Source organism: Bipolaris maydis, assembly GCF_028858645.1.
Source record: "Bipolaris maydis strain C4 unplaced genomic scaffold PSV08scaffold_4, whole genome shotgun sequence".
In the NCBI taxonomy this organism is placed as follows: domain Eukaryota; kingdom Fungi; phylum Ascomycota; class Dothideomycetes; order Pleosporales; family Pleosporaceae; genus Bipolaris; species Bipolaris maydis.
In genome coordinates this window covers 2,298,181-2,319,229 of record NW_027093860.1, presented here as the reverse complement: position 1 = coordinate 2,319,229, position 21,049 = coordinate 2,298,181, and the positions used below count along the sequence as shown (strand labels likewise).

Here is a 21,049-nt window from a genome sequence, read left to right as displayed (position 1 = left end):
GGGAGATGGCCAAGCGGGGGGATGCACGTTGATGCACCTCGCCCACATCCTAGTGGGTAGGGGATTAGTTCTTGGTAGGACATGGGTAGGACCGTTGGATGGTGGCTTGCCCCATGCACGCGCCTCGTGTGGCGTAATGTGGCTTGTGTCTTGTGCCTCTGTGGCTCTGTGGCTTGGCGGGCGTAGGACGCGACAAAGCACGCGCTGCACTGTACTACTACGACTTACGTACATACTCTTTCCGTGCTCTACATACAACCGCAGCTGGCCCATCGCCACCAATCCCCTCGCTTCCTTGTCGCCGCTCTTTGCTGTGATCCCCTTGTCCATGCGCACCAGCTAGTCAAGGTTGTCTGGCAGCAGCAGCCAGCATGGAGCGCGAGTACCATCGCCCCGAATTCGAAGGCGGCCTGCGTCCCCGACCGAAACGTGAGTATCACCACTGCGCATGCCTGACCCTCAATCCCAGTCGATGCTCTCTCTATTCATCATGCACTTCACTTTTTGTGTCGTACTCGCGACATGGCGATTATTGGCCTTGGGAGCTGACTCGAGTCTGCAGGTGCCGTTACTGACTATGGCTCGACAACGGTGCAATGGATGCGCAATCGGCGCCCACGGTACAAGAACGTGCCCAGGCCAGAGGTGGAGCGGCCGAGTGCAAGCTACATTGTCGATATGCAGCCTCCTGCAGCGCGCATCGCCAGTGCTGCCGAATCCATACCTGCAAAGGCGGTACATTCGTCACTCAACAAAGTAAAGCATCCCATCAACGTAGTCAAGTGGACGCCAGAGGGTCGACGCCTGCTCACCGGCTCGACTAGCGGCGAGTTCACGCTGTGGAATGGCATGGGCTTCAACTTTGAGACCATCATGCAGGCTCACGAGGCGGCCATTCGCGCCGTCGAGTACACCTCTACCGACGACTGGCTGCTGTCTGCAGACCAGACCGGAGTCGTCAAGTATTGGCAGACCAACTTTAACAATGTCAAGGAGATACAGGCGCACACAGAGGCTGTGCGGGGGCTCGCAATAGCCCCCACTGACTCCAAGTTTGTTACATGCGCCGACGATACCACACTGAAGATCTGGGACTTTGCGTCAAGTACCGAAGAGTCGACGCTGACAGGACATGGATGGGAAGTCAAGTCGGTCGACTGGCATCCGCACAAGGGGCTGCTAGTATCGGGATCAAAGGATCACCAGGTCAAGTTCTGGGATCCGCGGACAGGCCGCTGTCTGACGACACTTCATGGACATAAAAACCCAATATCAAAAACCATGTTCGAGCCTGTCCAAGGAAACATGCTAGCAACCTGCGCCCGTGATCACACCGCCCGCATCTTTGATATCCGAATGATGCGCGATGTCTTACTGCTCAAGGGCCACGAGAAAGATATCATTACAATGGCGTGGCACCCCATGCACAAGAACCTGTTGTCTACGGGAGGTGTAGATGGCAGCATTCATCATTACCTCCTCGACGAGCAGAACCCTCCCCCAGGCGTTGCGCCGTCAATATCACCCTACGATGCTGCAGACTCACAAAACGCCCCTTCGCAAACTATATATCCCGCACACAGCCTGCAATACGCTCACGACTTTACAGTCTGGACCATGGACTGGCATCCGCTCGGTCATATCCTCGCATCTGGCTCCAATGACCGCGTCACTCGTTTTTGGACACGCCCCCGGCCTGGCGATACAAACTACATCAACGACCGGTACCACATTGGGCAAGCCGCAGCAGAAGCCCAGGGTACTTTTGACCGCAGCCAAGGCCGACGACAGAAGATGGAAGAAGAAGAACAGGAAGCGGAGGATGAAGCAGAGGGTCTGGTTGACCAGAAACTCCCATCTAGGAACATGGCCAGTGCGCCCTTCCTGCCCCCAGGTCTCTCACTTCCAGGACTCTCTGCACCACCAGATGGCACTTCAAGCGCTCTCCCAGGCATTGGCGGTGCAAGCCAACATTCTATCCATCCTCCTCCGCCACCACCTCCACCGGCAGGAATACCCTTCCCGCCCCAACCAAACGCAAGCGGGGCACCTATTCCTCCTCCCTTCTCAGGCATGGACCCATCTCACATTGCCCAACTCATTGCCTCTGGCTCTCTGCCGCCCCCTCCGCTCCCCCACGGTCACGGTCCGCCTCCACCTCATGGCGGAAACGCTGCTGCTCCTCCGTTTCCTCCACCCCCGAATTTCCCTGGTTTCCCACAGGGAATGCCGCCGGGTATGCCGCCTCTTCCCCATGGCATGCCTCCCCCTGGTTTCCCTGGCTTTCCGCCTCCACCGCCTCCTGGTGGATTGGGCAATGCTGCGCCGCCGCCGGGATGGCCTGGTCAACTTCCAGTGCAACAGCCGCAACAACAACAACAACAACAGCAGCAGCAGCAGCAGCAGCAAGGATTTGGGGGTGGAGGTGGGCAAGGTGGTACAGGAGGCAGTGATGGCCTGGTAAGGAAGAGAGCACCATTGCCAGATCAGCAGGATGCATTGAAAGCAGAGATGAGTCAGGGGAGGTATAGGAAGGCGAGATAGTCTTTTAAACGTCTAAGTCTGGGTGTTGCGAGGGAGTCTAGCTACCAATTGTCCAAGTGTACGAAGTCAAGATTACGCGAAGAATTCAGTGTTACGAAAGCAGTATCTTTGGCGTTTTTTTCTTTCTCTCCTTCTTCTCCCTCTCTTTCATTCTCTTTCATGATGAGGAACTCTTGAGAAGAGAGAGAGGGAACAAAAGTGGGTGCATGAGTAATCGACACTTTTATTCCTTGTGCTTTTCCTCTAATGGGATATACAAACAACCCTTTACTTTTCCTCACAAGTCCTTCAACAACCCCGCATCCGGTATATCCTTGAGACACTGCACCTTTGCTTTTTCCCGCAGCAAGGCGTCGCCCCCACCTTTTACAACCGCCTCGCCAAAATTCCATAGCTCATCCAAAAAGGCAGGTACAAAGGTGCCAGGGCCGCTGACATCTTGTCGCCCAGCAGCAATCTGAGCCGCAATTTCGTAATGCAAAATGGCAGCCACAGCAGCGTGAAGCTTATCTTCAGGATTAGCAGCGAGGTAGGCGGATAGCGTGGTACCCAGTGTACACCCACTGCCCGTGATTCGACCGAGATACTCGTGTCCATTCGCAATGGCATATGTGCGTATGCCGTCGGAAACTACATCTGTCGCACCTGTCATGAGGACGAGGTTGCGCTCGCGAGCCGCAAGGCGCTGGACGATGTATGCCTTTTGGGCTAGCGAGAAGAGCGAGGCACCGCTGTCTACACCGCGTTGCTGCGAGCTATCCGTCACCGTGTACCCGGATGCACGCGCTACGGCTAGAATCTCCTTTTCGTTTCCTTTGATCAGGTCGAAGTACCCGGTACCCATGAGGGTGGAGAGGGCGGTGCGCCGGACGGATGTTGCGCCTGCGCCTACAGGATCGAGGACAACGGAGCTGCCGGCGGCGTTGTATGCGGATATGGCTTTTTGGTAGTTGAGGATGCCGTCGGGGGTGACGGTGCCCATATTTACGACCAAGGCACCGCCGAGTTGGGATAGGTCGTGGGCTTCCTCGCCATAGTTTGCCATAATGGGCGAGGCGCCAATGGAGAGGGCAACGTTGGCGGCAAAGTTTTGGACAACGAGGTTGGTCATGTTGTGGGACAATGGGCCTAGCTGCTTGACCCTTTGTGTGCCTCTGACCGCTTGGGCTAGGAGAGACGTAATCTCGTCTTCATCCTTTTCGTGCCAAAAGCGTGGCTCGGTCGACTTGAGCTTGAACGGTGGAGGGGATTTGATAAGCTTCAATAGGCTTTGCGAGGCAGCTTTGGGGTCAGAGGCTCCGACTATGGCTGATACTACAGCAACGCCGTCAATGGTTTTGGGGTTGGGTTGGATAGGCGTTGGAGCGAGAAGTTGGTGAGTTATGCGCTGCACATTCGAGGCGTTCACTCCACCGATGCACACTGTCTTGACGTTCTTCTCTGCTTCGCTCCCTTGGTCAAGGTATCTCAGTATCTTGCGGATACCAGGAATGCCGATTATTTCCTTGGTGTTCTTCTTTGTGTTTGTGGCGTATAGAGTGCCAATGCCTAAATAATCTGCTCCCCGTTCAACGGCAACCCGAGCCTCTTGGACGGAAGAGACGGTGGCGCCGATGATCTTGTCTTTGCCCAGGATACGGCGGGCTTCGACTACGTTCATGTCATCCTGCCCCAGATGTACACCCTCACAACCGACGGCCAATGCGACGTCAACACGGTCGTTTATAACAAGGGGAATTCCGTGTGCTTTGCATCTTTGATGCAGGGCTTTTGCTGTCGAGATAAGGAGGCCGGTGTCAGAAGTCTTGTCTCTGTACTGAACAATGGTGACACCGCCGACTAAAGCGTGCTCAACAACATCAACCAAGTTGCGGGAGCCGAGGATGGCTTCTGTGGAGTCAGTCACGAGATAGAGGCTGTAGTCTACTTCTTGGCCGCTCATCTTTTCCGTCCTACGTACGTTGGGGACTCCAAAACAAATGTGACCCCAGCATGCAAGGTCAAGACGTTGGAAGACGCTATCGGAGATGACGCAATCGAGACGGGTTCGGCGCAGGCCTTCAATTGGCTGGGGAAGAAGCAACAATGTCTTCAGCAGCACACGTTTGCCATGTAGGTACGTGCACGGTATTTGTGCGGGTGCAGGTGTGCAGTGTGAGTGTGAGTGCTCTGAGATTGCTGTGCGGGGCCCAGCCACAGTGCCCCTCGCTGAAAAAAGCACATGTCGACGATGATTGGCAACGGGCCTCGCAACCTATATGTAGTACAGTACACGAGTGAATACATACTTCATACACGTGTGTCGGCTGCCATCACGGAATTCTGGCCGGCCATGGCTGATGGTTGAGAGTGGAGAACGGTGGCTTGGAAACGTGTTCTCTTCGCCACCACATTCCGCTGCTGGTGCCGGTGGTCAGCAACCAGGCTACAGAGGCAGAAAATGTTTGAGCGGCAGACTACTGAGGTATAGGTGTAGGCGTCTTTGTCGCTGTCGGCCGGCTTCATGCAGGAGCGGCTTGCTGAAACAAATGCCTGGCAATATGGTCTGCTTTCTCGTTTGGCCCCAACGGCTGCGTGTCGGATGGCTGCCTCCATACTCCATGTGCGTAGTATACACGACACCGGGCTGCCTCTTGCTATGGCAGCAAACACGTCTGTCCTGCAGCATCAATGCCTGGCACCCGCGTGAACATGCAGAAAAAAAAACGTGCAATGCAAGGCTGTGGGCGGCGGGAGGGCTGTGGGCGGTTTGGTAGGGCGGATTGTGCTAGTGTGGCTCGGCAAAGTCGAAAAACTAACCTCCGCCGTCCCCATATAACTTCTCTTGACCACCCACGACTCGCTCCCACACGCACACTCACCCTTTGCACCGCCCAAAAATCCATCCACCGCATCCGTCAATCCACGCCACTGCCTCCCCACGGGCATCAAGAGCACAACACTCTCAAACCCCCCTCACCCGCCTGCTTGTCGCCCTCCCGCGACTTGCCCTAGCCGCCACCACCACCACCCCACGCCTCGAGGCCACACGCACAACCCGCTCCTCAGAGTTGCCAGCGACATCAGGAGTATATGTATTCGCGCCAACGCTACGCCTTCCGAGTCGAACCTCCCCCCAAACTGCAAAAATTTCGCTGTATGCGGATACCAAGCAGTACTATACACCAGACCAACGGCTAATCCACTGCCCCTCCTGACCCCGAGTCGCGCCTCTCCACCACCCCTACTATCCCAGAGCCTGCATTTGCGCATGTCTCTTTCGGCCCTCGTCAACATACCCGACCCGACCTTGTCTGTCCGCACGCTGCACTACCAGTAACAACCTCACCCTCCTGTTCCCCGCACCACCGTCACCATGGCTACCGTCAACATTCGCCGCGATGTCACCGACCCCTTCTACCGCTACAAGATGGAACGTATCCAGTCCAAGATTGAGGGCAAGGGCAACGGCATCAAGACTGTCATTGTCAACCTGAGCAGCGTCGCTGGCTCACTCGCCCGCCCCCCTGCTCACGTCATCAAGTACTTTGGTTTCGAACTTGGGGCCCAGACAAACACCAGCCCCAACGACGACCGATGGATCATCAACGGCGCCCATGACGCCAGCAAGCTGCAGGACTACCTCGACGGCTTCATCTCCAAGTTCGTCCTCTGCAAGAAATGCAAGAACCCCGAAACCGACGTCCACATCAAGGATGGCAACATCACGCTCGACTGCAAGGCGTGCGGAAAGATTTCCGAAGTTGACCCTCGTCTCAAGCTCAGCTCCTTCATTCTCAAGAATGAGCCCAAGAAGGGCAAAAAGGACAAGTCTAGCAAGAAGGCCGAGCGCCGTGCCCGCAAGGAGGCTGAGGCTCGTGGCGAGGCCGGCTCGCCCGACAACGGCAGCCCTGGTGACAGCGCAGAGGAGAATGGTGACGACGGCGACCTTGCCCTCGAGGCTGGCAGTGACGACGAGCTCACTCGCCAGATCAACGAGGGCGCCAAGGAGATTGAGGAAGAGGATGCCAAGGAGGTCGAGTGGTCCATTGACACGTCTGAGGCGGCCATCAGGGCCCGTGCCCAGGATCTTCCCGACGACCTCAAGCGCGCTCTCGTCATTGAGGAGGACGAAGAGGGTGGATCCAACTACGACACTTTTGGCAAGTGGATCATCGACACGGGCGCAGAGAAGGGCGGCGTAGAGAACCTCGACAACGTCGACATCTACATCAAGGCCAAGGAGCTCGGCATCGAGACCAAGCACCGCACCCTTACCGTCATCCCCCAGACTCTGTTCACAGAGAAGATTGTCAAGCAGATTGACGCACGCGCTCCGATGCTCAAGAAGATGATCACGTCGGACAAGCACGAGAAGGCTTTCCTTGGCGGTATCGAGCGCTTTGTGGGCATTGACAAGCCTGAGCTCATCCCTCAGGTATCTGCCATCCTGCTCAAGGTGTACGAGAATGACCTCGTGTCTGAGGAGCAGCTCCAGACGTGGTGCTCCAAGGCCAGCAAGAGGTATGTTGACCTCAAGGTCAGCAAGACTGTTCGCAAGTCGGCCGAGCAGTTCAAGAACTGGCTTGAGCAGGAAGAGAGTGAGGAGGAGGACTCTGACTAGAACGGTTATGCTTACAACCGTGCATGGTGAGAGTGTGTGGATTAGCCGACCGCCTACTGTCTCTACCTCTGCATTGCTTCTTGTGTCGATTTGTTCCTAGTTTGACATTGCTTGGTTTTAGTTGAAGACGATGCTGTATTCTCTCTCTACTTTACTCTACTCTGCCTAGCCAATCATTAGAAGAAGAAAACCTTGATTTTCGCAACACTTCGCTTCACGGCCGTGCATTGCCGTTTACTTACATGTGTACCTACTTGAGTGCACCTGTGCCCCACTACCGTGCCGTAGTCAATTCCTTCCACCAGGTGCTCGGGCCCACGCTGGGCACACGGCGAAGTCTCTGCGTGCATGTGTAGAAACGCCATCCGAGCCATAGCCCGTGCTACACCTAGTCAATGAGAACATGGCGCGCACCTGCATGCCCGCCCCCACTCTATGATCAATCCTCGCTTGCTCCCTGCCATTCACGGCTTGTAGCTTCTTTTGCTGTTCCACTGACACTCCTTCACCACCCACCCTCTGCCCTCTGCCATGCAGGATAGCGGCACCCAGAAAGAGAGAGAGCGGGAAAAAAAGCAAGCATCGGACCTCGCCTACTCTTAGTGCCACAGGGCACCACCGCGTCGAGCACGTCCTCAGCTCCCACACGGTCCATGTCCACCCGCTGGGAGCTTAGTCTCCGAGGTTTTGCCCCACAGAGGCAAGGACAAGTGGGGGTTCCATGCTCTGGATCCCGGCCAAGAACGCCTTTTTTTCAATCCACCGCTCCATGGTGGGTGGAGCGCGCGACGTGACTGGGTGAGGGAGAACCCAAAAGTCTGGCTTATAATGTGGCCGCTCCCTCGTCCTGGCCACAGCCCTTCTCCAAGCAACCGTACGCTTTGTACACCTCTCGTGAGCGACTTTGGGGTTTTGCGCTCACGTCAAGTCCAAAAAGCTCCCACAGGTTATTATCCTCGCCTAGTATTCGACCTTGATCGCCCACAGGTCTAGCGTCATGAACCAAGTCCAAGTCCACCCCGCCGAGGGCGTTGTTGTCCAGGATGCGCACCAGCAGCACTACGATCCGCAGTCAGTGCACAAGACAGGCGCCGGTCACTATGTGACGTCTGAAAACGAGTCGCATAGCGGTGCGCCAGCCAACGAAATCTTGGAACGCGATGCGCAGGCAAAAGGACGCTGGTTCCAGTATATCAAGACGAAGCAGTTCTGGCTAACGCTAGTGATTGGGCAGGGTATGCATCCATACCAACCGACTACAATTCAATGCAACACAGCTGACCAAGAGCACACAGTCCTTGCCATTTGTATTACCTCGACAAACACTTTCTCTTCTTTGCTCTCGGCAGAGGGCACTTCGATTCCCGCCTTCCAAACCTTCTTTAACTACGTCCTACTCAACATCATCTACACCTCGTATACCCTGTACAAGTACGGTTTCAAAAAATGGGCCCGTCTCGTCGTAAAAGATGGGTGGCGCTTCTTCATTCTGGCTTTCATGGACGTCGAGGGTAACTACTTTGTTGTCCTGGCGTACCGCTATGTAAGCCATACTCGCTTGCGTGAACTCATGAGCAATCGCTAACACACCTGCAGACTACTATTCTTAGTGCCCAGCTAATCAACTTTTGGGCCATCGCCGTCGTCGTCATCATCTCCTTCTTCTTCCTCAAAGTGCGCTACCACTATACCCAAATCTTCGGTATTCTTCTCTGCATCGGCGGCCTAGGCGTAATCTTCGGCTCGGACCACATCACGGGCAGCAACAACTTTGGCGCTACCGATCAAGTCAAGGGCGACTTGTTTGCTCTCCTAGGCGCAACTTTCTACGGTCTCTCTAACGTGTTCGAGGAATGGCTGGTTTCCGAACGGCCTCTGTACGAAGTCGTTGGCCAATTGGCTTTCTGGGGCATGTTCATCAACGGCACACAGGCTGGCATTTTCGACCGCGCTGCCTTTCGCACCGCCACATGGAACGCAGATGTCGCCGGTTACATTGTGGGTTACACACTTATCCTCTCCCTCTTTTACTCGCTAGCTCCAGTTCTGTTTCGCATGAGTTCTGCCGCCTTTTTCAACATTTCCCTGCTTACAGGGAGTTTCTGGGGCGTCGCTATTGGGGTCAAAGTGTTTGGGCTCAAGATACATTGGATGTACCCCATTGCGTTCGTCTTGATTATAATCGGTCAAGTCATCTATTTCCTGAGACAGAGCACCGTCGGCGAGGCGCTGAAGCCTTGGCTGGGAAAGAATCAGGAGAGGGGACATGCTGGGTTGGGAACGGCAAAGAGGAGGGTCGAGAGGCCTGAGGCTATTGTTTGATAATATGTTTTGCTCGAATGGGATGAATGGATTGTTGGGGAGATGCGAATACCCTGGTTGATACGAGGTTCACGTATTGCGGTGATCTTGGACCGCTCAATAATGAATGATGCGTTTTTTCTCACGGAAAGATTCATGTCATTCTGGAGTTTCTTGAAGATCTATGTGAAATCTAGTTTGTCGATGTACGTCTGCATAACATTCAAGCCGACCGTCCATATTTCCCTGAGTATTGGTGCGGCGTGCGTGAAGCATGACTGGGGTACACTCTACTTTTTGAATAATACTGGTTACCAAATCTTGGAGCAATCTAACGATAGACTAGTATAGCCGAAAGACGGCTTTCAGAGACCCACAATAATGTTCTTCCTTCAGCCTTATACCCAAGGCCCTGCTGCTAGAAGTAACATGAAGGATTCCCCACTTGAAGAGGGGCGATGAGGCTGAAGGCTAACCATGTCCACGTCAGAAAGTGATGATCTTCGCTCTGCGATGATCAAGTGACTAAAGCATCTCACCAACACATTGCCTCCTGGAGGCCAGCGTACGAAGGAAGAACAGGACCTGAGGCAATGCGTACAAAGAATAACCGGCTTTCATTGTTACGCTTGTTATGGCCAAACCTCTCATTATACTTTCTTAGAAACTGTTAACAAGATTGATGCAAGTTATTCAATAGCTCAATATAGCTGCCTATGCAAGACTGCAGAAGCAACGACTTAGCTAAACCAAAGCAACTAGCCACTGTAATGACAACAAGGATGCACTTCCTCAACAAGAAAAAGCAACAGCTACACACCACAGCTCTCGGTCGATCGATAAAGTCGGAAAACCCAGACCAAGCGGGCTAGTCCACCAAAACGACCAACCTTCACAACAGGATATCAGCAGCACCACAATATTGTTTTAAGAGAAAATTAGAGCCAGTGATTGTGCTTACTCTATAAATACTACATCTAAGCGTACAATAACTAAAATAATATCAGTCGTGCTGCAGCAAGAGCAGCGTTTCTAAGGGGGCTTCATACCGCTGGTGTTAGGCAATTCTATTTCCGACTTTTCCGATCGACCGAGAGCACAGATATATGAAGATGGTAGATCGTAGTCACAATACGGAACAATCTTTTGACCGCACCTACGTGTGCAACATATACCAATTTGTGTTTCTTCCATTATTCTCTGCGTCATCTCATCTGTTTATTTGGAGACTGTCGGCCAGTCCACAGTCAGTCAGTAGATTAGTATGATTAATCGAAGTCTATGCTTCCGACAGCTGCACACTTTACAACATATGTATGATGGAGCGCGCCCTGTCCCCCTTCACCTTCTATATATCAAGGGTAAACAAAGGAACTCTAAAGCTTTAGGTAGAGGGACTTGGTAGCAGTCTGTCTATATACAGAGTCGGCAATCTATAATAAATTTGCATAAAAGGGACTCTACGTATTCGTATAATAGAATGAGAAGTTTTAAGGGGAACTAGTGAATAGTTAGCAAGAGCTTAAGAGCCGACTTATAACGTAGCAACATAGACTCACACAAAGGATCTACAAATACATCATCAGCTTGTTATCTTATGCTAGACAGAAATTGACTTACCATTCCTGAGGCTCCGCGCCATTCACAGTTGTGACCCGTGACGTTACAATTTGCACGGGCGCAAGGAAACGCGTTTGGAGCTGTATTTTTACCTGTAGCTCCAGCCAGCTGACCCTGTACAATTTTCAGCATCTTAGTTCTATAATGGCGCCATGCTAGCTCCGTACGCAAAAATATCGGACTGACCGGCTAAGTATTGGGAATCCAGCTACGGAGGTGCCTTTCCAAAGTTCTGACTGACATGTATCCCGGAAATACAGGGGAATAGAGTAAGCTGAGTTAGTTATATCTAGAGTGTACTGTTGTCGCACGTGGAGGTGCGGTTAAAAAGTGTTATGTGTATTGTCTCTGCTATCCACTACCTTCATGTATCTGCGGTGCATAGCCATTGCTTTCCAATACTAAGATGTTATATCATTGTTGCGGTTGTAATGGCTTGTTACTTTGGCCCAGCTAAAGTTAGTGATTCTGCAGCCTTGGGTCCGAAAGAGAAAGAGTCTCGTTACACCGTACGTCTGCTACACGGAGTCGGGCTGGCTATACTTCTCTAGTCTCAGGCCGGGTGAGGGTGACGTAGTTACAAGCGGTAACTAGTTAAGTAAGAAGCATGTATGAATCATTGGAAAGTTTATCATCATGCAGTCCACTGTCTATCCCTCAGCCTCCCTCCCATTGTAGCGGGAAACGCGGTGAGCCGGAACTAGCCAGTAAGAGCGCAAGGTCAGCAGACATTCCTGCAAAATGCTGTATCTCGTTGGCTTGTTGTCCCGTCATACAGTTAGGGAAGTTAGTTCATTCATCAGTTCGTTTTTCCGGCACAAGAATCATATCTTGTTGCAAAATATGCAGCTGTTGGGAGCATAAACTTTGTCAACCACACTACATACTAATTCATTATATGTTAGCTGATAGTCTCTCTGTAAGCAGATGAGACGACGCAGATAATTATAAACAAATCCTCTTCATAATCCCCCATACGTACCAGCGACTGCGATACACCGTAGTAATCTAGAATTGGTACTATGAAATTCGTTGTACATCTTAGGATATTACTGTGCTGACAGCCACTTGTAGCGCTGCGTATGTTTGTTGCGACAGCTGGTTTATGGAAGATCCAAGTACAAACAGATATACATACTGTGTTAGTGAAGTAAATAACTACCTACTGCCTGGATTTGTCAAATTAGCTAATGTCTACAGTGCTTCTCAGGCAGTGACCCAAACTATTATAGCGGCTGTAGTCACAATAGATATGCTGGTTTCGGAATTGGGCGTCAGAATCTAGTCGTGACAAACAAACTGTGCAACAAAAGTCCAAAAGGGAGATTGGCCAACTGACTAGCCAAACAAGTAGTAAGAATGAAAGTAGAAGCTGTTCTTATCTAAACCTCGCTCCAACGCCACGCTCCAATTCTGCCAGACGACTTGTCCGAACGACGCTCGGATCAACGAACGAGAATCTTCCTTTAATCCGTACGGAGATATAAGCCCTCTATATAGCTAAAGGGTTACTGCTAGGGTAAACCGTGATTGTGTTTAGTGCTGATCTATCTAACATCCATTATGGAAGAATAGACGTTGGCGGTGGAGCGATATTGACAAGGAGAAAAACTCTAATTCAAAGCCAAAGAGGGGCCGATATGAGACTAGTGCCATGTCAGATAAGTAGCAGCGGAAGCCACAGGATCCAGGTAGTTAGGTGGGTGACTACTAGCGAATCCCGGCTGTCGTATGTTACATTTTTGCTTTTTACTTTTTCTTCATTTTTACGCAAGTCACGAGGAAGTATCTTGGCGGACGAGATGCTCACAGCGTATGGAGATACCAATGGCAGTGCCTCACTGTTGCTTGCCTAGCACGAATAGACGTCATTCTTCCTGCCCACCTATGACAGCGCCACTTGTCCCCAGCCACGTTTTGTGCAGCCTCTCCACTCCTATCCACCGACATCATCATCAACACCACTTCATTAATTTCTCCTCAAAAACCCTATGAACGTATACCTAAAAAGATACTAATATTCTTCCGTTTTCAGAAATGTCATCCCGCGGCCTCCCTGAAGTCTTGATGCAAAAGGTCGACGAATACGTTGACTCGCTGGCGCCCCAGATCCAACCCCGCATTGCGTCTGAACTAGAAGATTTCCAACAAAAAACAATTGATAGCCTCGAAACACAAGTCGTGGATGCCTTCCGCTCCCTTTTCAATAAAGACTCGTCTTCCGGACATGGCAATCGTGGCTCATCGTCGGGCGGCCCGTGGAATCTTAGTGATGCAGCACCCGACGCGTATGGCGGACAGTCGCTGCCGTTCGCAGACGAAATAGCAAAGTTGACCCGCAGCTTTGGACAGATTTCTGATGAGGCAGGTGGGGATTTGCGTGAAATATTTGCACTTACCCAAGGAAATGGCAATCGAGGGGCGCCGGATCAAGCCCGATCTCAAGATGTGGATTTTTCATCTGGAGCAAGGGGGTTCTTGTCCTCGGCCCTGAACGCAGTGCAGGATAGTCTCGAAAACCGGAATGGGTCTAATGGTGGGGGAGGTGGTGGTCAAGGATTCGAAATCGGAGGTCTCCTCGGCATGCTGTCCAACACTATCAAAGATGCGTCGCAAAACCCAGAAGAAAAAGCTAGACTTATCAGTCCTGAGATCAAACAGGTGGTGGGTGAGAAGTTGCGATCGCAGCATGCGCCTATTGCTGAGCAGTTCACGCGCATTGCGCTGGACCATATCAAGCGCTGGCTGCGTGGGAACACCAGCTCGAGGGACCTGGGCGAAGGTGCAAAAGCCGAGATCGCAGAGCAAGTAGGCGACTTGGTCAAGGGCCTCGGGAACCTTTTCGGCAACAAGAAGAGCGGAAATGAAGGGTCTGCTAGAGGCTTCGACGAGTTGAGTCGCGATGGCGACAACGGCGGTAGTGGAGGCGGCTTTTCACGCGTCATCAGCGACAAACTGAGCACAGGACTAGCAAAAGTGCATCGAGAAGTACGCCTCGAGTTCCGCAAGATACTCGGACAAATCGAAAAACAGCTCTTCGAACTCTTGCCCGACCAGTTCCAGCGGCCGCTAGAGAAAATCCTCGGCGGCAACCCGTTCGACTCACAGCTCGACCGCGATGCAGAACCCAATGCAGACCGCGGCTTTGGCGACGACATCAAAGCCAAGCTCCTCCGGAAGATCCGCGATCTTGTCCGCAAAGTACAAGAGACACTGCGCGAGAGCATTCTCGGCGTCGTTAACGGTGGTCACCGCCGCTTCGAGCGCGAAAGCTGGGTCTTTGTGCAGTCCATGGTAGAGCAAAAAGTCCAGCGGTACCTCCCCGACGTCAAAATCAACGTGCCAGACGACATTGGTAACGAGAATGTCAGCGTGGGGAGTCCTGTGCAGCAGAATATAGGAGGGGGTGCTGCGGCATACGAACAAAGACCTCCTCATCCTCCTGCTTCACAGCACCAAGACTATAGACCAGACCAGCAGTATGCTACTCCGCCTCAATCGTATCATCAGCAATCGCCACCTCCACCGCAGTACCAGGCTGGAAATTATCCTCCACAGCCCCAACAGCAACATCAGCAATACCAAGGTTATCAACAGGGGTATCCGCAACAAGAATATCAACAGCAGGGGCACCAGCAACAGGGCTATCAACAGCAGGGATATCAGCAACAGGGCTATGGTGAGAATGAGTACCGGAGGAACGAGTACTAAGAGAGAAAAGAAAAGGGGGGAAAGCATGGATGTGACCACGCGCTCCAGCTATCAAGACTTGGGAACGAAAACGAAGAATGTGATTGCAACACTGTGAGCTAGCTATAATAAATCGCAAGTCAAGTCAACATACCATGTACACGAAAGAAAAGATGTGCAACGCTTTACTGGATTTGCATCAAGCAAGCCCACCCCCCCCCCTCTCTCCCTTCATTCAACGAAATATAGGCACAGCATCACGTCGTAGCTAGAACCAAAACGATATGCACAAAGCGATTCCTGGCAAATGTTTGCCGCGTCTCAAATATTATTCATCTACGTTCCCGACGCAGTGAAGGGAGAGAGAGAAAAAAAGATGACTACATCATATCTACTACGCTTACTACCAAACAACGCCATGCATGCCAAAAGAGAATATAAAAAAAACAAGAGCACAAATCAAGTCAAAACCCAGTGGTATCATGAGACCTCGCTTTGGACTAAACCCCACTTCGCCATGACACGCCATCATGGTGCGCCAGTTGGGACAAAAAGAAACCCCCACCACCATAGATATACGCCCCTCCACCTCAATGGAGAAATAATAATAGCAGCAGCAGTAGCACTAACTAGAATAATAATAATAATAATAATAATTATGTCAACTCCTTACCCAGACGATGAAGCAGAGTCTTCAGCAGCAGGTGAAAGTGCTCCAGCCTGGTTGCGCGGCAATGCCTTGATAGCACTGTGCACCTCGCTGCTAGCCATCTTCTGCCACTTTTCCCGAGTGTCTTGGTCAGCAAGCGCATCCGCGCCCGCCTCGCCAACCTTTTCGTACAGCAAGCGTGATACATCACGATTCACGTCTGTATATTCCTGCTTTGAAACTTCCTTTTTGAGGTACAACGGCTTCAAAACCGCAGTTACCATGCGCTGCAGTTCAGCCTTGGTGGAATAGGAAAGTGATGGACGGATAGGTGACGAGTCCTTGGAGCGGGGCGGGCTGCTAAGACCAACAGAGCGATGCGCGAGCTTACGGCGACCAGCGCGATCGTCATCTGCGGGTGAGTATGGCGAGTAAGTGGGTGACAGTTGGGTCTCCTTTTGCGCAGGTGACGCAGTACGAGTGAGATTCAAAGGTGGCGGTGTCGTCATGCCAGGGAGCGTATGATAGACGGGAGATAGTCCCGGTGATGAGTGCTGTGGCGAGCAAGCACGCTCAACAATGATGCGCCGAGGCTGAGGGGCGGCAATCTCCTTATCGCGCTCAGCAAACCGATCCACCTCGACTTCTTGCAAGAGAGATTGCAAAAAGCCAGGAGCAGGGGCAGATGATTCACCATTTGCAGCTGGTGGCGATGATGCCGCAGCAGCTGCAGGCGCATGCGCAGCGGCATTGCGACGAGCCGCCGCCGCTGACGACTCCCCATTGTCCACATGCATACGTGTCCGAGGACGCTTCAACTTGCGCTCTGGCTTCTGCTCACGAGGCTCCGACTCTGCAGAAGAATCAATGGACTTGCGCTTGCGTGCCCGTCGACTGCTTGTGCTCGCCACACTAGGTGCAGGTTGTGCCTCGGCCTGGGCGAGTTGTTCGCGAGCCTTTTCGAACTGGTTCCATGCGCGTAATTCTTCCTGTGATTCGGGGTCTTTTGGCGTTTTTGGCGGGTCGCGATGTAGTGTTCGGTTGATAGGCTGTGCTGTTAGGTTGGAGTTGCGGCGTCTCCCAGTGACAACGTTATCCGTAACCATCTGGAATCGATTGCCTGCTCCTGCCCGCCGCGCTACACGCATGCGTTCCTCCCATCTGCGATCCTCACGGCGCGTAACGTCAGACTGGTTCTCGGACTGCTCTTCTTCGTCAAAGGGAAATTCAATGTCGAACTGTAGGCGGTCCCAAACGCTCTGCCAGACTCCTACCCATTCATCAGGGGCCTGATTGTGACGGGGCACACGGCTTCTACCATTGATCCAGGCAGCCGGGCCTCGGATAGCAGGCCGTCGTCTGGATGCAGCCTCGAGCAAACTGGGGTTCTCGACACAGCCCTGACAGTACCAGGGGCCACGCGAGGGCATCCGGTCAAGCCCAGCGCAGAAGACATGGCACAGTTGCTCGCAGCTGTGGCAGTACATGAGTTGTGACGCGTCGCCAAACTCATCGCAGACCATACATGCATCATAACTTCCATCATCTTCGAGGGTATAGTCCTCCTCGATGATCATGGACGGATCGATATCTGCGACTTGCTGCTTGTCCTGGACGGTATATTCGGAGATCTTGGGACCTGTACAAATGTCAGTCGGCTGTTCGTCGTTTCAAATCCATTTGATGCGGCGCAACAGAGCAAGGATGGGCAGAAGTTGTGTTGTGCTCGACTGACCATTTAGCCAGTAGCCAGGCTACTACCGGGCAACGAAAACAACGTCATGACTGCAGAGCTCCGTAGTATCCAGGACAAACATACCTCCAACGCATGCGCTGAGCTCGACCATGTTGAAACTGGCTCGACATATAGGGCAGCTGTTCGCTCGCTCGACCCAAGGCTTGAGACAGTCATTGTGCAGATCGTGGCCACAGGGAAGCAAATGTGCTACCATGTCCTCATCCTTGACGGAAGGTACGACCACGTCCTTGTTCTTGGCATCGTGTTGGTGTCCGGCTGGGACATCAGCACTATTCTCAAGGGAGTTGATCGCGAGCGGTGGTACGGTGGCGGTAGGGCCGTCGTCTCGGGGGACGAGATCGCCGAGGCAGACTATGCACGTCTCGGCCATTGGTGTCGTGTTTCGAAGTAAAGGAACGAATGTACTCGTCGACGCGATTCATAAGTTGGGAAGATGATCAAGTAGACAGAGCGGGGACTGTGGTTTAAGTACGCGGACGCTAGTGGCTTGGCCGGCGGATCATTGATCATTCACTACCCTGCAGCAGCCACACTCGACAGGCAGTCGCGCCAACCCCGGAAACTCGTGACAGGTGCTTGGTGGAGGGGCACTAAGTGGGTACAGAGTCCAAGTTTGGGCCTGTACCGTCTGGTCGTATTCTAGGTATGTGTATGTATGCCGTCAGCCTGCCCAATGGTTGCAGCCCCAAAAGCTCAGTCAGTCTTCAGAGTTCCTTACTGTACCTCACTACGTGTCCAGCTCCCCTGAGCGCGTGTGCACATGTGACTTGCCCGCGTCGCTCAGTCGTGAGTTGGAAAGGCAAACATGTTTCAGCCAGGCCGCTCTGCTATTGCTATGCTGCGCTCGCTTTTCCAGATGTAGCACCGAGGCCCTAAGGTACTTCTGTTCTGGGTTCCGACCATGTCCCGGGTGGTACTAGAGTCTTTCCAATGTGCATACGTACGCAGTCTTGCAAGGGGAAGGTGATACGGTAAACGACATTGATCATAACGTTTCGAGTCTAATGACCTATTCTGGATGCCGGACGGCCACTCGAGATGCGCAGATAAGACAGCGGAAGCTACCGCAGCTATGCCCAGTCCTTGATGCATACTTAGTATCGTGATGCCGTCTCAGGTACATGCTCCGCAGAACTAACTGTCAATGCCAGCCCATGCCATATGCAAAACACGTACGAGTGCGATGCGAAAATTGGGCAGGTGCCGGCACTGCCAATCATTATCCTCGCATCATCATGTTCGGGGGATTTGGGCTCGACAGCCCTTGTGTGCGTGCATCTCTCTCTCTTCCCCCACGCAGACGATCAAGTTGAACGCGTGGCTCTTACCACTATATTTCTACAGTTATCGTCTTGCGCAACACGGACATTGTGAAGCCTGCAGGCAGCCATTCAAAATCGCACGCTAGATCTATCCTAGCTGCCCTACACATGGCCGTCAAGTTAGCGACACAGCAAGGCAATGGGTGGTTGTTGAATCAAAAAAACATCTCCTAGTCTCCACCAACCGCACCTGCTGACCAGGTTACCCAGCTCTCTTTGTATGCGCTGCAGCCAATCCGGTAAAAATAGGTGCAAAAGCCGCAAAATCTTGTTTGACACGCAATCGGAATCGTGACAGCCCTGGTGGAGAAGAAGAAAATGGACAGCGGTGAGGAGAATTTTGCTGCCCGTCGATTCGGAGGGGTATTCTTCGATTGCAGCATCTGTGTGCCAAGCCCACTAACCGCTTGTGACATGGACCATTGTTGCCAGGTACACTTGGACAGGCCCTCAGCTTATTAGCCTTTTTCGAGCCGTCCTGCACACAGACATATCGTGCATCGCGTCGCTAGACTTTGGTGTGTTCACACAAGGCATTGCGTTTTCTGCTTGCGTAGTACTGCTGGGAAGAATGCGCTGCAAAAAAAGGGATGACATCGCCCATGCCGGCGCCTGGTTACCTCGGCATGACCTCAGAGTATACCAAAAGAAGGGTCATGTCCGATGACGGTAGTCGTAGTCGTGAATGTGAAATTTGCTCCTATTGATATAACACCACCTCCCTCCACCACTTGATTCCCATCATTTATCCATTCAGCCTTTCTGTTTTGAAGTGAAAAAAAAAGCAAAGGATTTTTCAGCAAAATGGCTCAAGAGTCGCGCCAGTACGAGTTGGTGCTCCTTGGAGCCACTGGATACACGGGCAAACTCGTTGCCGAATGGATCACGACACATCTGCCTGACGACCTCAGGTGGGCCATTGCAGGGCGCAATGCAAAGAAGCTACAGGATGTTGTCAAGGAATTGTCCGAACTGAGGCCAGATCGCAAAGAGCCAGGTACGTGACCAAATGTCCCGTAGTGACACAACCATGTGACAGAGAGAAAGGGAAAAAAAAAGAAAGGAAGGAAAACTGACGGTTTCCCAGCCATCGAAACCTGCGAGCTCGAGCAATCCCAACTCGACACACTTGTCAAAAAGACTACACTCGTAATCACAACCGTAGGCCCATTCATGCACTATGGCGAGCCCGTCCTCGCCGCCTGCGTCAACAACGGCACGCACTACCTCGACTCAACGGGCGAGGTGCCCTGGATCTACGACATGATTGCAAAGTACGATGCGCTTGCTCAAAAGAACAAGACCATTATCATCCCAGAGTGCGGTCTTGACTCTGTTCCTGCAGACATCATGGCGTACGTGCTTGCGCGAGAGGTGCGCAAGCGGTACAACGCCGCATGCGAGCGCGCCATTATGACGCTGTACAGATTCAAGTCTGGAATTAGTGGCGGCACCTCGCTTACCATGCTTGAGCTGTTTAAAAACTATTCGCTCAGCCATTTAGCGAAATCGATGCATCCGTACTCGTTGTCGCCGGTCAAGGCGGACAAGGTTGCTGCGCCGCCCGCAGGAAGCTTTCCTTATAGTCTCGTTGGCCTGAAGATGATTCCCGAGCTGGGCGGTGTCCAAACCACCGGATTGATGGCTCCCGTTGACGAATGCATTGCACACCGCTCATGGGGTCTGTACCAATCCTCAGGCGACGAAACACTGCAGTACGGTCCCCGATTCCGGTTCAACGAGTACGCACGCGCACCAAGCTTTTTGGTTGGTCTCGCTCAGAAAGTGGTGCTTACCTCCATCTCCATCTTACTCGCTTTCCCCCCAACAAGATGGGTCGTGGAGCCACTCTTCAAGATGGTGATTCCCAGCCCGGGCCAAGGGCCATCCAAGGAAAGCATGAAGAAGGACTTTATGCATTACCGTGGCGTAGGCTGCACCGAAGATGGAAAAAAGGTAGTCGCGAATCTAGAAGTCGCTCATGGTGGCTATGTTGCGACAGCCATTACGCTGAGCGCGGCTGCCAAGCTAATGCTCAGGGGGAGGCTTGACCAGACAGAGGCTGGGAGGCTGGGAGGTGGTATTTTGACGCCTGCGACACTAGGTGACGAATACGTGAATACGCTGAATGAGTTTGGCATGAAAATCAGGGTAGACGAGTAGGAGAGCCCGGGAGTCGTGCATGCATCAAGGGGGGCTCTACGTGGTTTGGGACTGGCGTCAATATCGCAGATGATGTCCTATCTATTGAATTAAATCTCGCATTGCCATGGCTATTTACCCGCCTGTCGATCATTTGTGTTACGGGTCCTGCCCTGTCCATCTCCCCCTGCCCACACATGCCCACTCAATTCCCACCTTGCGAGCAGCCACAAACGCCACGGAGCTACTCCTGGACCTCAACAACAGTCACATCAGCACTGGAACAAGGCCCATCTCACCGGAGATCCCGCGGGCAACAAGTGCAAGTCCCAGTCGATCAGGTCTAAACCTTATCCGGTCTAAAGGGGGAAAGAAGAGGGGCAAAGCCTGACACACACCTTTACTAGCCTGGGCCCGAG

The 21,049-nt window shown here is 52.6% G+C and overlaps 7 protein-coding genes across 7 annotated transcripts; 5 read left to right on the top strand and 2 right to left on the bottom strand.

Moving 5' to 3' along the window:
- Positions 1–371: 371 nt before the first annotated feature.
- On the top strand, positions 372–2,544 carry PSV08DRAFT_360860 (WD40-repeat-containing domain protein; the record flags this gene model as incomplete). The annotated part of the gene is made up of 2 exons (XM_014218028.1): positions 372–429; positions 563–2,544. The coding sequence occupies 2 exons, from the start codon at positions 372–374 to the stop codon at positions 2,542–2,544; spliced, it is 2,040 nt and encodes a 679-aa protein (XP_014073503.1).
- Positions 2,545–2,748: 204 nt separating this feature from the next.
- Positions 2,749–4,695, bottom strand: PSV08DRAFT_219941 (Hydroxyethylthiazole kinase family-domain-containing protein). Its single transcript, XM_066092158.1, has one exon. The coding sequence runs from the start codon at positions 4,484–4,486 to the stop codon at positions 2,822–2,824; it is 1,665 nt and encodes a 554-aa protein (XP_065949473.1). The 5' UTR covers positions 4,487–4,695; the 3' UTR covers positions 2,749–2,821.
- A 1,125-nt stretch (positions 4,696–5,820) lies between these two features.
- Positions 5,821–7,343, top strand: PSV08DRAFT_35006 (domain found in IF2B/IF5-domain-containing protein). Its single transcript, XM_014218030.2, has one exon. The coding sequence runs from the start codon at positions 5,900–5,902 to the stop codon at positions 7,145–7,147; it is 1,248 nt and encodes a 415-aa protein (XP_014073505.1). The 5' UTR covers positions 5,821–5,899; the 3' UTR covers positions 7,148–7,343.
- Positions 7,344–8,017: 674 nt separating this feature from the next.
- Positions 8,018–9,650, top strand: PSV08DRAFT_199199 (uncharacterized protein). The gene is made up of 3 exons (XM_014217993.2): positions 8,018–8,382; positions 8,443–8,690; positions 8,744–9,650. Exons 1-3 carry the CDS (start codon positions 8,145–8,147, stop codon positions 9,467–9,469), a joined length of 1,212 nt encoding a protein of 403 aa, XP_014073468.1. The 5' UTR covers positions 8,018–8,144; the 3' UTR covers positions 9,470–9,650.
- A 3,368-nt stretch (positions 9,651–13,018) lies between these two features.
- PSV08DRAFT_284387 (uncharacterized protein) lies at positions 13,019–14,911 on the top strand. The gene has a single exon (XM_014217979.2). It carries the CDS (start codon positions 13,106–13,108, stop codon positions 14,777–14,779), a length of 1,674 nt encoding a protein of 557 aa, XP_014073454.1. The 5' UTR covers positions 13,019–13,105; the 3' UTR covers positions 14,780–14,911.
- A 236-nt stretch (positions 14,912–15,147) lies between these two features.
- PSV08DRAFT_34997 (uncharacterized protein) lies at positions 15,148–17,591 on the bottom strand. Its single transcript, XM_014218031.2, has 2 exons — positions 17,227–17,591; positions 15,148–17,046 (listed from the first exon to the last, which is right to left on the bottom strand). The coding sequence occupies exons 1-2, from the start codon at positions 17,534–17,536 to the stop codon at positions 15,428–15,430; spliced, it is 1,929 nt and encodes a 642-aa protein (XP_014073506.1). The 5' UTR covers positions 17,537–17,591; the 3' UTR covers positions 15,148–15,427.
- Positions 17,592–19,164: 1,573 nt separating this feature from the next.
- Positions 19,165–20,767, top strand: PSV08DRAFT_199189 (Saccharopine dehydrogenase-domain-containing protein). Its single transcript, XM_014218032.1, has 2 exons — positions 19,165–19,485; positions 19,576–20,767. Exons 1-2 carry the CDS (start codon positions 19,293–19,295, stop codon positions 20,649–20,651), a joined length of 1,269 nt encoding a protein of 422 aa, XP_014073507.1. The 5' UTR covers positions 19,165–19,292; the 3' UTR covers positions 20,652–20,767.
- The last annotated feature ends 282 nt before the right edge of the window (positions 20,768–21,049 follow it).

Coding starts and splice junctions, on each gene's coding strand:
- PSV08DRAFT_219941 (XM_066092158.1), bottom strand. CDS start 4,486: ATGAGCGGCCAAGAAGTAGACTACAGCCTCTATCTCGTGACTGACTCC.
- PSV08DRAFT_35006 (XM_014218030.2), top strand. CDS start 5,900: ATGGCTACCGTCAACATTCGCCGCGATGTCACCGACCCCTTCTACCGC.
- PSV08DRAFT_199199 (XM_014217993.2), top strand. CDS start 8,145: ATGAACCAAGTCCAAGTCCACCCCGCCGAGGGCGTTGTTGTCCAGGAT. Junction 8,383..8,442: donor AACGCTAGTGATTGGGCAGG/GTATGCATCCAT, acceptor AAGAGCACACAG/TCCTTGCCATTTGTATTACC. Junction 8,691..8,743: donor TTGTCCTGGCGTACCGCTAT/GTAAGCCATACT, acceptor ACACACCTGCAG/ACTACTATTCTTAGTGCCCA.
- PSV08DRAFT_284387 (XM_014217979.2), top strand. CDS start 13,106: ATGTCATCCCGCGGCCTCCCTGAAGTCTTGATGCAAAAGGTCGACGAA.
- PSV08DRAFT_34997 (XM_014218031.2), bottom strand. CDS start 17,536: ATGGCCGAGACGTGCATAGTCTGCCTCGGCGATCTCGTCCCCCGAGAC. Junction 17,047..17,226: donor GCTCAGCGCATGCGTTGGAG/GTATGTTTGTCC, acceptor ACATTTGTACAG/GTCCCAAGATCTCCGAATAT.
- PSV08DRAFT_199189 (XM_014218032.1), top strand. CDS start 19,293: ATGGCTCAAGAGTCGCGCCAGTACGAGTTGGTGCTCCTTGGAGCCACT. Junction 19,486..19,575: donor GCCAGATCGCAAAGAGCCAG/GTACGTGACCAA, acceptor ACGGTTTCCCAG/CCATCGAAACCTGCGAGCTC.